This window comes from Elephantulus edwardii, unplaced genomic scaffold (genome assembly GCF_000299155.1).
Source record: "Elephantulus edwardii isolate Elephantulus edwardi_28Jun2011 unplaced genomic scaffold, EleEdw1.0 scaffold00097, whole genome shotgun sequence".
Lineage (NCBI taxonomy): Eukaryota > Metazoa > Chordata > Mammalia > Macroscelidea > Macroscelididae > Elephantulus > Elephantulus edwardii.
The window spans coordinates 3,308,045-3,322,183 of NW_006399847.1; the positions used below are offsets into that span (position 1 = coordinate 3,308,045).

At 41.1% G+C, this 14,139-nt stretch overlaps 1 protein-coding gene across 6 annotated transcripts in view; it reads right to left on the reverse strand.

The window, feature by feature from the left end:
- The window catches only part of DLGAP1 (discs, large (Drosophila) homolog-associated protein 1), a 542,994-nt gene extending 529,225 nt beyond the window's left edge, over positions 1-13,769 (reverse strand). For 2 of the 6 annotated variants that reach the window (XM_006891398.1, XM_006891402.1), the window contains exon 1: positions 5,858-5,950. In XM_006891398.1, coding sequence (XP_006891460.1) covers positions 5,858-5,950 — 93 coding nt within the window. Of the gene's footprint in view, positions 1-5,407; positions 5,507-5,857; positions 5,951-12,764 lie in introns of those variants that run through there. The other 4 variants (XM_006891397.1, XM_006891401.1, XM_006891396.1 and 1 more) reach the window with 4 other exon arrangements.
- Between the last annotated feature and the right edge of the window lie 370 nt (positions 13,770-14,139).

Genomic DNA, 14,139 nt, shown 5'->3' on the forward strand with positions numbered 1-14,139 from the left:
GGGAGGGGGGGGGGTTGTGCGGGGAGAAGGGTGCAACAATGAATGAATGGAATCCCAAAATCTCTGTAGATGTTCATTGAAATGAAAATAAACAACCTAAATTTTTTTAAAAAAAACCTTTGTTACTTTTTATGTATTTCATTAGTACATGTAACAAAATGTAACTTTAATCTTGTACTAGAATTAGACATGTTTATCCTATTCCTGGATCAATAAATATAAAATTAAGTAAAATGTAGAAGAGAAAGTGTTATGTTATATGTACATGTGTTGAAAAGGTAAAAACATATTAACATTTGAGGATTTTTAAACTCAAAACATAATCACACTTTATTTCTCATTTGTATCTTAAATTTGAAATGAAACCTTTTGAGATTGGAAACAAACACAGGGTCATATCATTATGCTCATTTTACAGCTAGAGATTGTAGCAGAATCAGAACACTCTGCCGGGTAGGAAGCCAGTGGCAATATAAGGCAAACAGAGCGTCTGATGCTGACTCCAGGTTTTCACTTATTAGCCTCTACTGCCCCCTTCAGTTAATAAAAAGAAACCAAATCTGATAGATCTTTGGGATTTGGTCACTAAATGTAGGGTTATCAGCTTTATGGAATCAGAATCTCTTGAGTTACTGCAAGAAATTATTCTTTTATAAGAACTCTGAATATGAGTTCTGTACATACAAAATTAAGGATTCACTGTTCATAACCTTAAATACTGTACGAAGATTGAGTGGCTATATATATATGTCTATTCATGCATGTGATATTAATATGTTCATTTTTACCCATCTGTGTTATGGCAGTTCCTATTGTATTATACATGTCTAATTGTGGAGCTGCATTTTCCTCCTGTTTACCTGCTTTTCCATCTCAGCTGTAGTGATCAAGAAGGGACCAGTCTCCGGTGCACTTTTCCTCTCAGATTCTCCAGGGTTACCTCAATTTAACTTTTTGGTCTTGTCCTGATATATATTCTTATGCATGCCATACTATATATATTAATTTAGGCTTTGAAGAGTACAGTAACATCTCTGCAGATGGTTTTATTTCAGGAAAGTCTGGTGAGGGGAGCTGGCTACAGAGTGGTGGACACCAGCTTGAACTGACTTTCTTCACATTTCAGTCCCGAGGTGGAGCCCTCTCTCTCATTGCTGTTGAGATGGAACCACTTCATAGCTGACCCTCCAGCAGGTTTTCTGAGGTTCTAAATCCCATGGAGGTGACTGCCCATCTTTCTCCTGCAGAGCTGCTTATGGATTTAACTTACCAGGGAAGCATCACCTTGGGGTTAACAGTACAACTCCCTACAGATATGCCACTAAAACACCACACAGAATAGTTAGGCTCTATTTGTTCTTCTTTGGTGCATCATTTACTCAGAATGAAAGAAAGCACTTGGGATACAGGAGGTACTGCCTGGGGTGAGAGTAGGAAAATGCCCATTTCTTCTTTCTAGAAGCCAAAAATACCCCCTTGGCATTTGTAACCACAGAATTACAGCTTACAGGTAATTATTTAGTTAACAATTGTCTTCATCTCTTCAGAGCCTTTTATACCATATACCTCAAATCCAACTTTCTGACTGGTTATTTTCTCCTTTTGCTTTCTTATGCCTTCGCCCCACTGCCTGAAAAGAATGTGGCAAGAATGGCTAAGTGGGGCAGAGGTCTTACAAAGGATATGGAAATGTTTTGACACCTCTTCTGTATAAGATATGACGAGAAAAGGACAGGGCTGCCATTTGCTTAGTGGACATTCTAGTCTCTGCTATTGGCGTCTGTATATAAGTCAAGGTATTACAATTGGTTGAATTGAAAGATTCATTTTATGGCATGATAACAAAATAAGATGTAGGAAGGCAGAAGGATGTAAGGTTACTTTGGACAGAGACGTTCAAGAACAAGAAACTATTCAGGTGACTTTTAGCTCTAATATGCTAAAACTGCCATTTTTTGGAAACCAACAAACACAAACCAAATTTTTGGTTCCTTGATTTTCCATATTATGGCTGTAGAGTCCTGCAGTGTAAACCAGGGAGGAGTCAGCAATCTTAAAGGTACATATTTAACAAATAAACAAATAAATGGAGCAGAATTCATTTCCTGTTGTTGCTATTGACTACCTCTTGTATTAAGAGGACTGAACCTGCTTTATTGAGCATGAGGGGAGCAAGACATTCTGAAACTAGTACACACTGATGGTACAAGATGTAGTTCCAGATAACCACCATAAAAGAGGGGTGATGGATTTCCAAATAACCACTATAAAGAAGTGAGATCTACGAACATTATCTTCCTCCAGGTTTAACCATTCAACTTAGATGGACTTTGTGAAGAAGCATATTTAAAATGAATCTTATTCCATTAATCGGGGATCTTTGACCCATTAATTCCATTAATTAGAGCCTTTGATGTGCAAATGTACATCTTAGATATGGAGGAAGGGATGCTCAGGCAGCTGTAAATCATACATACGGCACTGCATGCATGCATCCAGCAAATGCAAAGTTCACAGACAACTGGCTTCATGGATATGCTTGCCACAGAATAAGCCCGAAACTTAGCAGACAGTTTCCTAAATCTGAGTAAACAATGGATACAACTTTCCCTTCACAGAGAATAGTGACATAATGTACTTGAAAAGAAAAAAAACCCCTATCTAAAACAATAATTTTGCAAATAAAATTAGGAAGTCTCTTTATGTGAGAAATGAAATGGGAATATTGTTAAACTCCAACCAATGGAAAACAAAAACCATTTTTAAAGACAGTCTGTATATTTTCACATTTAAATTATCAGAGAATCTGAGGAGATCATTCTTTGTTTATGCAAACATTCTTTAAGAAAAAATAGAAACAAAAGATAGATAACAAGTAACAGGAAAAGTGGAAGATTCACCTCTCTTTACATCACATTCCCTCTGACAGTTGTTAAAGAGTAATTTATTGACTTTTTAAAAAATTCCTACTTTTTTTTTTATACAACAGAAAGTACTGGGTTGGAGAAAAAACAATTCATGGAATAAAATAAAAGCATTCCTGTATTGCAACATTGTGCTGAGAGAAAAATATTTAAATGTGCATTTCCCAAAATAAGGTAAAAAAAAATCTGTGCAATGAAATGCATCTCAAATGGCAGTTAGAGGGACAGAGGTACTGGAAGAGAAGAAGTCAAGACAGACTAAGGAAGCAGTGAAACAGGTGCTAGATGTGCACACTATTTTTATCCAAGGGGGAAAGTTACAGATACAACCTTGTGGATGAGTACTGCACATCTATGGGGAGCTCTAGTGGCCTAGTGGTAAGGAGCTGCACGGCCAGCCCAAGGTATGTGATTCAAATCCCCAGGCTGTTCCTCATGAGAAGGATGGGCAATCTCCTGTGTGATTTAATGACTCTGAAAACCTTCTGGAGGGTCAGCTATGGGTCAGCTCCAATTCAATGGTACATACCAACCAAGCAATGCATCTATGGCCATGGATCCAAGCAATACAAGTGCTTTCCAATGAGAAAAAAAAAAAGGATGATAAGTTTAAGTGAAAGATTTTCTGCCACTGAACCCCAATCTACAAAAATCTATAGAGAGTTTATTGGTTTTTGCCCTACACCTAAAATGCTGAAAACTATAGTCTAAGTACCAAATCAAAGAAAGCTTGGCAATATAACACACACACACACTCTTTTAGTGGCCCCTTTAAAATTTTAAACAGAAAGCCTAAGGTGTCCCGCTGTTTCCAGTTAGTTACTATTTGTCCACACACACACACACACACTCTTTTAGTGGCCCCTTTAAAATTTTAAACAGAAAGCCTAAGGTGTCCCGCTGTTTCCAGTTAGTTACTATTTGTCAAAATCTTGGAAAACTCTAATCTCAAATGGACCAGAGACTACAGATGCATCTGTCTCTTCTAGAATGGTAAATGATGACCTTGGTTACTGATTTCAGTTTATAATCGAGCACATGATCCTCCAAAGAGAGTGGGAAAAGGAAGATAAGCCTATTGGGCCCTGGGAGATTCAAGGTCAGTGTCCCTCTGTGACTCTTGCTCAGCAGTGTTCCCCTTTTCATCAGTTGATGAGAACTCGATGGGACCAGAAAGCATGTGCTACATGCAAAAAAAACCTCTAACTCTGGCTAGCCAAGCACTTTTGGTGCTGCTAAAAATATCCTTAGAGTAAAGAAATTGCAGACCAAGAACAATGCTTCTTTGACAACTTCTAAGAGGGCTTTTATATTTACTTTTGAGCTTTATTCCTGACTGAGCTTTCTGGACTTGGATAATTGTCTTTTTGCATTCCTATTAATTAGATATGAGTAGTACTAAAAATTACAGATAATCAAAGAGGGAAGGAGAGACAGAGACACATAACACACTCAGAGGGAAAGAGACACACACACACACAGACAGACGGACAGAAAGAGAGACAGACAGTGAGAAAACGATCAAAATTCTGCTGCTGCTGACTGTCCTCCACACTCAAAGTTAAGCCAGGCAAGAGTAATCTCATCTTTCTATCAGTGAAGAGGGGGCATCTATACCAGGCAGAGGGAAATATCAGAAGATTGTGCAAAGCCACACAGAAAATATATTCAAGCCTCTTGACATTCATTTGCTAGCTATTAAGGCAATTTAAATAAAGAATAAAGAAATTAATCAATGAATGTAGTTGATGGTGTTGTTTTTTTTTAAAAAAAAGCAGCAAGGAAACAGCACAGTAGTCAAAGTCATTAGCAGAATTGTTCCACACTGTCATGAATTTCACATAAAGTAGTTTCAACTGAATCATTTAGCATCATTTAAATTGTTCTGAAACAAGGGGAAGGCAAAACTCAGCCAGGAAAGGAAAAAAAAAAAAGAAAAATCAACTAGCCAGAACACGGAAATAAGCTTTAACAGTTTTGAAAAAATAGTACTACTTACAGTGGAGGGGGAAAAAAATCCTAGGTTTGAGATTGCTTATGAGTGAATCTCTTTAGTGATTTTTTTTTGTAGTCTTATTTAACCAACTGACAAAGCAAAACAACCCAGAATTTCAATTTCGCAAAGAAACAGCATGCACGAGTCTTCTCTTGGAAAAGCAGCATTCACATTTCAATCACTAGCATCCATAATGTCCCCAGCAGCACCTCACAACATCATCTGTTTCAAAGGCTTTATACAGCCCGGTGGAGAAAGATTTGTAGCTACCTCATGTTTCAACCTGTTTTCTTACAATCTGCATACTTTCATTTGTTAGCTACTTCAGCCTTACTAGCCACTATTTACACAGCAATCAAATAACAAAAACTATCCCCTTCCCATTAGAAACCCCCCCCAAAACCTACCCCACCTCAAACAAACAACCCAATATCACCAAATACAAAGTAAATGCCCATATTTAAAAAAGAGAGAATTGCATCCAAACCTGGTCAGTCCTTCCATTCCTTGAAACTTGCACACAAACTGAAGAAACCCACTCTGCCTTAAAAAGGTCGATCATTCTGGTATCCTACAATTTCATATCGGAGAGAGCTTTCTTTCCAGACCTGTCTTGCTCTCTCTCTCTCTCCCTCTGCTTCTCTTTTCTCTACTTCCACCGGAGAGTGTTTTGTTTCCCCTTTCCTGTTTCTGCTGCTGGGTAAAAGCAAAATCCACGGTTGGGAAGCTCTTTTTAAGGCTAACAGTTGGAAATCTGAAATCTTGCTCCTCTGAATGGCTTAGATGCCAGTCTCGAACACAATAAGGTTTACATAAAGAGACATATACAGAACCAATAATCTAGCTTTCTAAAAGCAAAACTAAAACCACCACAACAACCCCCCCATACTCTTTAGAACTCCTTCCTATTTGTGTTTACTTAACTATTAGCACTTACCCTGAGATGTGCCATAAATGCTTTATTCCAAACGTATAAAAGCCAACCACATCTCAACTGAGAATTAAACAGTTTTAATGTCTTTAAATCCATGTCCCTGCTCCAAGTCCCTGATACAGACAGTCACTGGCAACAGTACAATCGTTCTACACAGCAGACATCTGATTCTTGACATTTAAAAATAACAATATTGGGAAAAAAGAAGTCTTTTATTTATTTATTTTTTAAACTACAAATAGCCTGAGAGTGAACACATATCACTGACTGTGATTAATAAACTGGAACTTGCTGTGATTCCAAGCTCCAGTATCAAATGCCTAAATCAATATCTGGCAGAAGCTAAATACCTATATAACTCCCCTTTTCTAAATAATCATGGTAAAGACTTAAGTAAGTTCTAAGTAATGATTCTACCAAGAGAGCTAATCCAGAAAGTCTAAGTTGCTAGTATTTTCATTTTAGTACTGGTATTAACTTAACCTTTGTTTAAGTCTTGAACCAAATTAGAGAAAACAGTCCACTGCGAGTTTAAAGAAGGATAAGCACTCTTAATCATATATGCACATGTAAGCGTGTATGTGCATATTTATTATATAATGAAACAATAAAATGAAAAAAAAAGAATTTCTATTCCTATTTCTTTAACATTCCGTAGTGGAGTCAGACAAGTCTAGAGTAAGCTTTGGCTCTCTCATATGCTCTTTGTATGATCCTAGACAGTTTCTTCATCTATAAAATGGGAGTGAATACTACTGCTTAATTACAAAGCAGTTCTGGGTGCTGATTGAGACATAGTTTCTGGCACATAGTAGGTATCTGATGTACACTACTTTTCCACTCTAGGGAGCTTTGGTGGCCTCATGGCAAGGAGTTACACTGTCAACTGAAAGACATGTGGTTCGAGTCTATCCACTGCTCTTTGGGAAAAAGATGTGCAGTCTCCTCCCATGTAATTTATAGCCTCTGAAGACACACTAGAGAGTCAGCTATGAGTTGATTCTACTCAATGGCACATAACAATGAACTCTCCAGTTTGCTTTGTGTTTGAAGGGTCAGGACTGGGAAAGTTGGGTAGAAGAAAAATACATGTTTTGAAGACAACACATCTATTCTGATCCACCATGTTGTCACATGGTAGTTATGTGTCTTTGGGCAAGTGACTGAATCTAATTTACTAAATCTTACTCATCTATACCTCATAGAGTTGATGCTTTTATTTGTTTGAATTGTTTTGTTTTTTTTAAAAAAACACATTTTTTTTAAAAATTTTATACCGGTTTACCTACAAAGTTCAACCACAATGGAATGGATTGAGAAATTATGGTACATTTATAAGATGGCATACTATGTAGCACTCAAGAGTAATGATTTTGTGAATCACTACCTAACATGGGAGGGTCTGGAGAGCATTATGCTAAGTGAACTAACTCAGTTTCATAAATACTGTATAAGACCATTATTGTAAAACGAGTATGAGGATCGGGGGATGGAGGGCTTAATCATAAGGAAAGGAGTTGGGGATTTTAAAAGAAAATTTTTATTTTATACTAGTTTACTTAGAACCTTAAAGAATTTAAAAAAAAACTTATAACAGTTTAAAAAGTACCTACTTTAGTAGGTATTTAAGGACTCCAAAGTTTGCAAGTCTTGAACATTTCACCATGAACACTTTTGGATGTAACTTAAGAATTTGAAAAATATGGAGCAGGCTCTTAGACCTTCTAGAACAAGCAGTTCATTTCACAGCAGAAGAAGGAGGTCCAGGGAGCTGATATGGAGGCTCCAGCATGGATCCCTAATTAGGGGGAAAGAGGTGATGGCAATTCTGTTACTAAGGCTCAGTGCATGTTGAAGTCAAACTTACTTGCAAACTTAGTTTCAGTATCTGTCAGTGACCAGTGATAGAAAAACTAACAAAAAAAAAAAAGACTGTATTTCCCTAATTTGTTACCAAGAAGGAATGAAGTGACTTGCACAGGGGCTGACAGAGGCTGGCTACACCTTTCTGTGGGACAGCAGTGTCTTCGCGCTGGACAGGCTTTGCCAGTTCTCAGGAGGACTCTCATCTGCTTTCTTCCTCTGTGCATCTCTGCTGTTTTGAGTACAGCTCCTCAACTCCATATATGATGATCTATAGACAGTTTACATGCTAACATCTCAGGATACCCAACTGAAATACAAAAAACAATACACTTCTACTCATTTGGAAAGCCTTGCACAGAAAAGGAGATAAAAAAATGTTGGTGTTTGTCTGTTAAACAAGGTAGGATTTCTGAGCTTAGTTTATATCTGAAGGATTCAGCTCCCATGGTTCAGGGATGATTACTGCTCAAGGCAGAATAGAAAATATTAATTTCTTTCAATCTATCAGTAATTTCAGGAGAAAAACAAGGTGCTTTGAATAACAAAGTCAGATCAGCTGTGACTCTGGGGAGGAAGGAAGGAAACGGGTGAAGAAGGTACATGTGGCTTTCATTGGCATAAATGTTAAGACTTCCCTAACTGAGAGGCGTTTACTCAGTGTTTGCAATATTCATTTCTTTTCCTTTTTTTCTTTTCTGTAAGCTTCTAATGGTTCATTTGAAAAGTCCTGGTGCAAAGGAAAGCAAATAATTTGAAAATAGAATTTCTGATTTGCATAGTATGGATCTAATATTGTGATATTAAATCCTGCCTTAAGTCATCAAGATTTCACTCTCATTTTACTACAGAACTTCAATAATAATATGTTTGTTTTAAAGAATCCCTCTCTTTGCTCACCACTGTTTCTTGCCCAGGCCATGTGGGTTGGATTGGAATCTTTCCTCTACAAGGTTGTTGATGTTAGGTGCCTTCAATTAAATTATTACCCATAGCAACCCTATGAACAATGTGTCTGAACCCTGCTCTATCCTGGCCATCCTTACCATCTCTGATTCGTTCGAGCTCCCCATTGTAGTGACTGTGACAATCCATCTTATTGAGGGTTTTCCAATCTTTAGCTGTCTTTCCACCACTCCAAGCATGATGTTCTTTTCTAAGGACTGATCCCTCCTAATAACATGCTCAAAGTATGTGAGATGAAAGTTCAATTCTCTTGCCTCCAAGAAGCACTATGGTTGTATCTTTTGCAAGATTTATTTGTTTGTACTTTTTCCATTCCATGGCATATTCAGCACTCTTCTCCAACACCACTCAAAGCATTGGTTCTTCTTCTGTCATCCTTATTCACTGTTCAACTTTCAGTTTACAAGGAAGAGATTTTAAATTACTTGGTAGTTCTATGACTCAGTTCCACCTCCTGTAAAAATAGTTGTATTATATCTTGGTCTCAGGATCATTATTAGGATTAAATGAAATAGTGTGGCAATGTTTGTTACAACATCTGGTACATGTAACATTTTCAATTTATATTCATTTCCTCCTGTCGTTCTTGATCTTTCTCCTTTCAGTACTAGAGATTTTTACTGCAAAGGATACAAACAGGACAGGAACATGAATTTAAGGTAAGAAGAACATAAGGAATTTTGTTACTAACAGTTTGTTCCTGATCCATGATTCTATGTGCTAGCATTTTTCTTTAATCTAATATTTCTTATCTAATCTCACCATGATTCAGTGACTACAGGGTAACTATGTCAGAAACAATAAGGTTGGCACACAATAGAGCAGGGTTCAGAGCTGTGGTATATAGGGTCATTATGAGTTGCAAATGACTCGACAACACATAACAAAATTCTCACAATAATTTTTTAAAGTGTATTTAAAAATTAGTTTTCTTTTGTTTTGCTCCTAATTACTGAACTTCCCAGATGAAATGTATCCTGTTCTATGGCTTCTATGGATTGCTCATCTTCTCTTTCAGACAAATATCCTTCATACAACATTTACAGTGCTGGATCTAATTTGTGACCGACTGGATTCCCAAAGGCAATGGTGTCACTCTGGAGACTAAGGTGCAGCTGATACAAGCTATGGTCTTTGCAATCACTTGCTATGCATCAGAGAGCTGGACAATGACTAGGCAGGATAGAAGGGGAATTGATGCCTTTGAGCTGTGGTGTTGGGGAAGAGTACTGAATATACCATGGACTGCTAAGAAAATGAAAACTTTTGTCCTAGAAAGGGTTAAACCAGGCTGCTTCTTGGAAGCAAGGATTCTGAAGCTTCGTCTAAAATACTTTGGACATGTGCAAGGAGGGACCAGTCCTTGGAGAAGGATGTCATGCTTGGGAGGGTGGAGGGACAACGCAGGAGAGGAAGACCCTCTGTGAGGTGGATTGATTCAGTGACTGGAGTAATTGGGGTGGGTGTATCAGAGACGGTGCGATTGGCACAGGACAGAGCAGGGATTAGGGCTGTTGTACAGAGGGTCACTATGACTCGCAGGCAACTTGATAGCACATAACAACAAAGTAACTAGTCTTTTTATAAAAGACTTGAGTTCTAGTTCTACCCTGCCATACACTAAGAGTGTGTAACCCATTAAGTCTTTGATCTTTATTAGAGTGAGTTCATTTCTTATTTAATAATGTAGCATCAGATGATCCATCTGGCCTTAAAATTTAATCAGTTGTTCTTGATTGTGTGTGTTGTGTACTTCAGAGTCAGAACTGACTGCTAGCTGAATCTCCAGGGGGGTTTCAGAGACAGTGAGTCAAACAGGAGGGGAATGCCAATCTTTTTTTCCAGGGAGTGGCTGGTGGATTTGAATAACATGCCTTTGAGTTGGCAGCAAAACTCCTCTTCACTAAGCCACTAGAACTCTTCTGGTAATTATCTCATGTGAAAATCTTAAAGTAGGCAACACCACCTTCAGTGGGAAACACCTTTTGTGTGTTGTTTGTGAAAACTACACACATATTGAAGGTTTCTTCTGAACTCTAGGCAGGGGACCTGGTACTTGCCCTGTCACTGCCTGGCATGCTCTCAGAGCTGTATGGTGGCACTCCCAAGGGTGCCAGCTCTGAAAAGAGGAGTCACAAAGAGAGAAAAGGGGTAAAGTCTTCAGTGCTAGAATTACTTCCTACATTTCTTCTTAAGATGAGTGGGAAAAACTGCATCAGACTTTTGCAATCTAGTAATTATTTTTAGGATGATACTTAAAAAACACAACTAAAATTCAAACTCATTGCTGTCAAGTCAGAACCAATCCATAGCTGCCCTCTGTTAGGTTTCCCAGGCTATAAAACACAGAAGATTGCTCATCTTTCTCCCAAGGGACAGTTAGAAGATGATGATGCCAGCAGAGGAAAGAAGAGGAAACGGACCTCTGACAAGAAAAAAGTAAGAGTAATTTTTAGAGTTGAGTCTGGGAAATTAGAACATTTATGGGGGTGTCAGGAAAATAGGGCCTGTACTATATTTTCATACAGGTGCAATCTGGGTGGAGGGCATGGAGGGCAGAAGCAGAAGCATGAAGGAGCACACAGAAGAGGGACTGTGCCTGTACACGTTGACACTAATTACATTTTATTATGTTACGGCTTCCTCCTTCCTTTCCTGCTCCTTTGTGTTGTCCTGGCTCTCTGCAGCTGTGTTGTCAAGTCCCTACACTGGCTCCATCACCTCCTCCTCTGGGACAAGCACATTAACTTGATTTTTTTCTTGTACTATTTCTGAATTGTGCACAATTATAAAAAGGTGGCCTTATCTTAGAATTTTGTATAGATTTCCCTTTCCCTCCTCTTTCTATCCATAATCCTTTAAAGAGAGAGTTCTACAGGTCTGTCAGGACTTCTTGTTTGCACATAGGAGTTGATGTTTTTGGTTGTGTGTCCCCCCCCCCCAAATGGAGCCCTTGTGGCACAGTGGTTAAAGTGCCAGACACTAACCAAATGTGGGCAGTTTTATGCCATACAGATGTATGGCCTAGGAAATCATTTGTGTGTGAGGCACTTCTACTCTGTCATGTGGGGATACTATGAGATGGAATCCATGACACTGGGCTTGGTTTCAAGATATTTTTCAAAGCACTTTTGTATCTAGTATCTTCAAGTTGTCAGGAGAGGCCATTCCTTAGAAAAGGACATCATGTTGGGAAGTAGAGGGTCAGAGAAAGAGTGGAAAACTTCAGCACTAGAGATTGCCATATGACCGAAACAATGTGCTTGGGCATGAGGGAAATTGTGAGGCTGGTACAGCAAAGGTTGAGGTTCAAATCTGTTGTTCATAGAGTTGCTATGAATGTCGACTAGACGGAATCTAACAAACTGTGGTGCTGGAGAAGAGTACTGTTTGAGAACAGGTTTGTCCTGGAGAGGGTGAAACCAGTTTGCTCCTAGAAGGCAAAAATTTTGATGCTTCATCTTACATACTTTGGACATATTGTCAGGAAGAGCCAGTTCTTGGAGGACATCATACTTGGAAGGGTGGAAGATAAGCAAAGAAGGCAGCTCTGGATGAGATGGATCGACACAGTGACTGCGGCAACGGAGTCAGGTGAGGTTGATTCAGGAAAAGGGCTTGGATCTATTGTTCATGAGGATCATAGTCCATTTGACACCTCACTCGAATAACAGCATCTCCAAATAACTGGAAGGAGTTGGAAATGTCCTTGAATTATTCCAACAGGAACACTTATTTAGTCATGTGGTTGTTGTGTGTCATCAAGTTAGAACCGACCCACAGCTGACTCTCTGGAGAATTTGCAGAGGCAGAAAATCTCACAGGAGGAGCTTGCCCATCTTTCTCCTATGCAGGAGCTGGTGGGTTCCAGCTGCATGCCTTTGGGATTGCAGCACAGCTTCTCAACACTAGGCTACCAGATCTCCCTACTTAGTCGTAGAACGCTAAACAATTTGGGGCGTTTCACACAGTTATCTCAGGCTACAGACCAGAACAGGAGCCTGGAGAAGAGGCCACATGACTCCCGCAGGCACCAGGACAAGGTCCCGCCCGCCCGCCATCAAGCATGCGCACACGCTACCTGTAGGTACTGGCAGGACCGCTCCTGCTGGCGCGCCTCGGCCTTCACCAGGGCCTGGTCCACGTTGACCGCGGCCTTCTGATACACCTCGCGCGCGCGGCTGACGGTGAGCGTAGACGACCAGGCGCTCTTCTTCAGCAGCGGGGCGTCCAGGCTGACGGGCAGGTTGGCACAGGTGGAGCACTTGACATCGTTGTTGCTCCGCGAGGCCTTGACAGCCTGCTCGCTGACGGTATTGTAGGCCTCCACGAAGTACTGCGAGGCCGAGCGGTCGGGGCAGCGGCCCACCGTCATGACGCCGGACGGCGCATGGTAGATGCACACGTCCCCGTCCAGATTGTCGTCCGAGCTCCACCAGCTGGGGGCGCGCGCTTTGGGTTCGGCGCGCCGCTCCTTGCTCTTGCCTCGCTTGCTGTACCTCATGGTCTGGGTGTCGTCGGGGCTGGCTTTGCCCCCGTTGACGCTGCCCTTGGACGGCCCCTCCAGCGAGTGGGATTTGGTGAAGAGCTTCTGGACCGAGTGGACCAGGTGGCGGATGCGCCCAGGGCTGTCGCTGCGGTGCTCCACCGCTGTGCGCTTGTACTGCAGCGTGTGGTACCCATCCCGGTTGAGGGGCAGCTGCCGCTCGAACTGGTCCAGGAGGTTGGGCGGCAGGCGGTTGGCCTTGGCGGCCAGGGTGCGGGGCACCAGGGCGCACTCGTCCTTGAGCTCCTGCTGCGATGTGTAGTGGCGCCGCGGGAAGGTGCTGCTGGCCAGCGGATCGCTGAAAGGGCCCACACACTCGGCCTGGAAGGAGTTGCGCTGCGTGTAGTACGGGTGGTCGGCCGGGTGGTGGTCCACGGGGCTCAACAGGTAGGGCTTGCGGTCTGAGTGGTGCGACAGTGAATCGCAGGTGGAATCACAGGTGACTCCGTGGTGATGGCTGCGGCTGCCCGATAAGCCTTTCATTGCTGATGGGCAGCAGCTGCCAGGGTCATCAACGCCCCGTGGTCAGGTTCCAGAGCCCTCTCCAGCAAAGACCTGGGGACGAAGAAAAAGAGGACAAGGTTAACATTTCCGTGGGAAAGCTGACACAGCCCCTCCTAGGTGTACTGTCTGCTAATTGCGTCCCTTGCCTGGCAATGCGGGGACTTCACCTCTGTGGCGTGTCCCCGCCGACTCCAGAGCTTAGCTGGGAAGGTAAGTGCAACAGCTATTAAACTTGGCAGAGAAGGCCGCAAAAACACTGTTGTTTTAAAATCATTTGAAAGAGTGGCTCTTCTTTCCCATGATCACTGCATGTCTCTTTCTCTGACTTCCCTGGTTTTATGCTTAGCTGCATGAGCTCTGTGCTGTTAACCCAAAGGTATGTAGTTCAAATCCACCGGCAGCATCA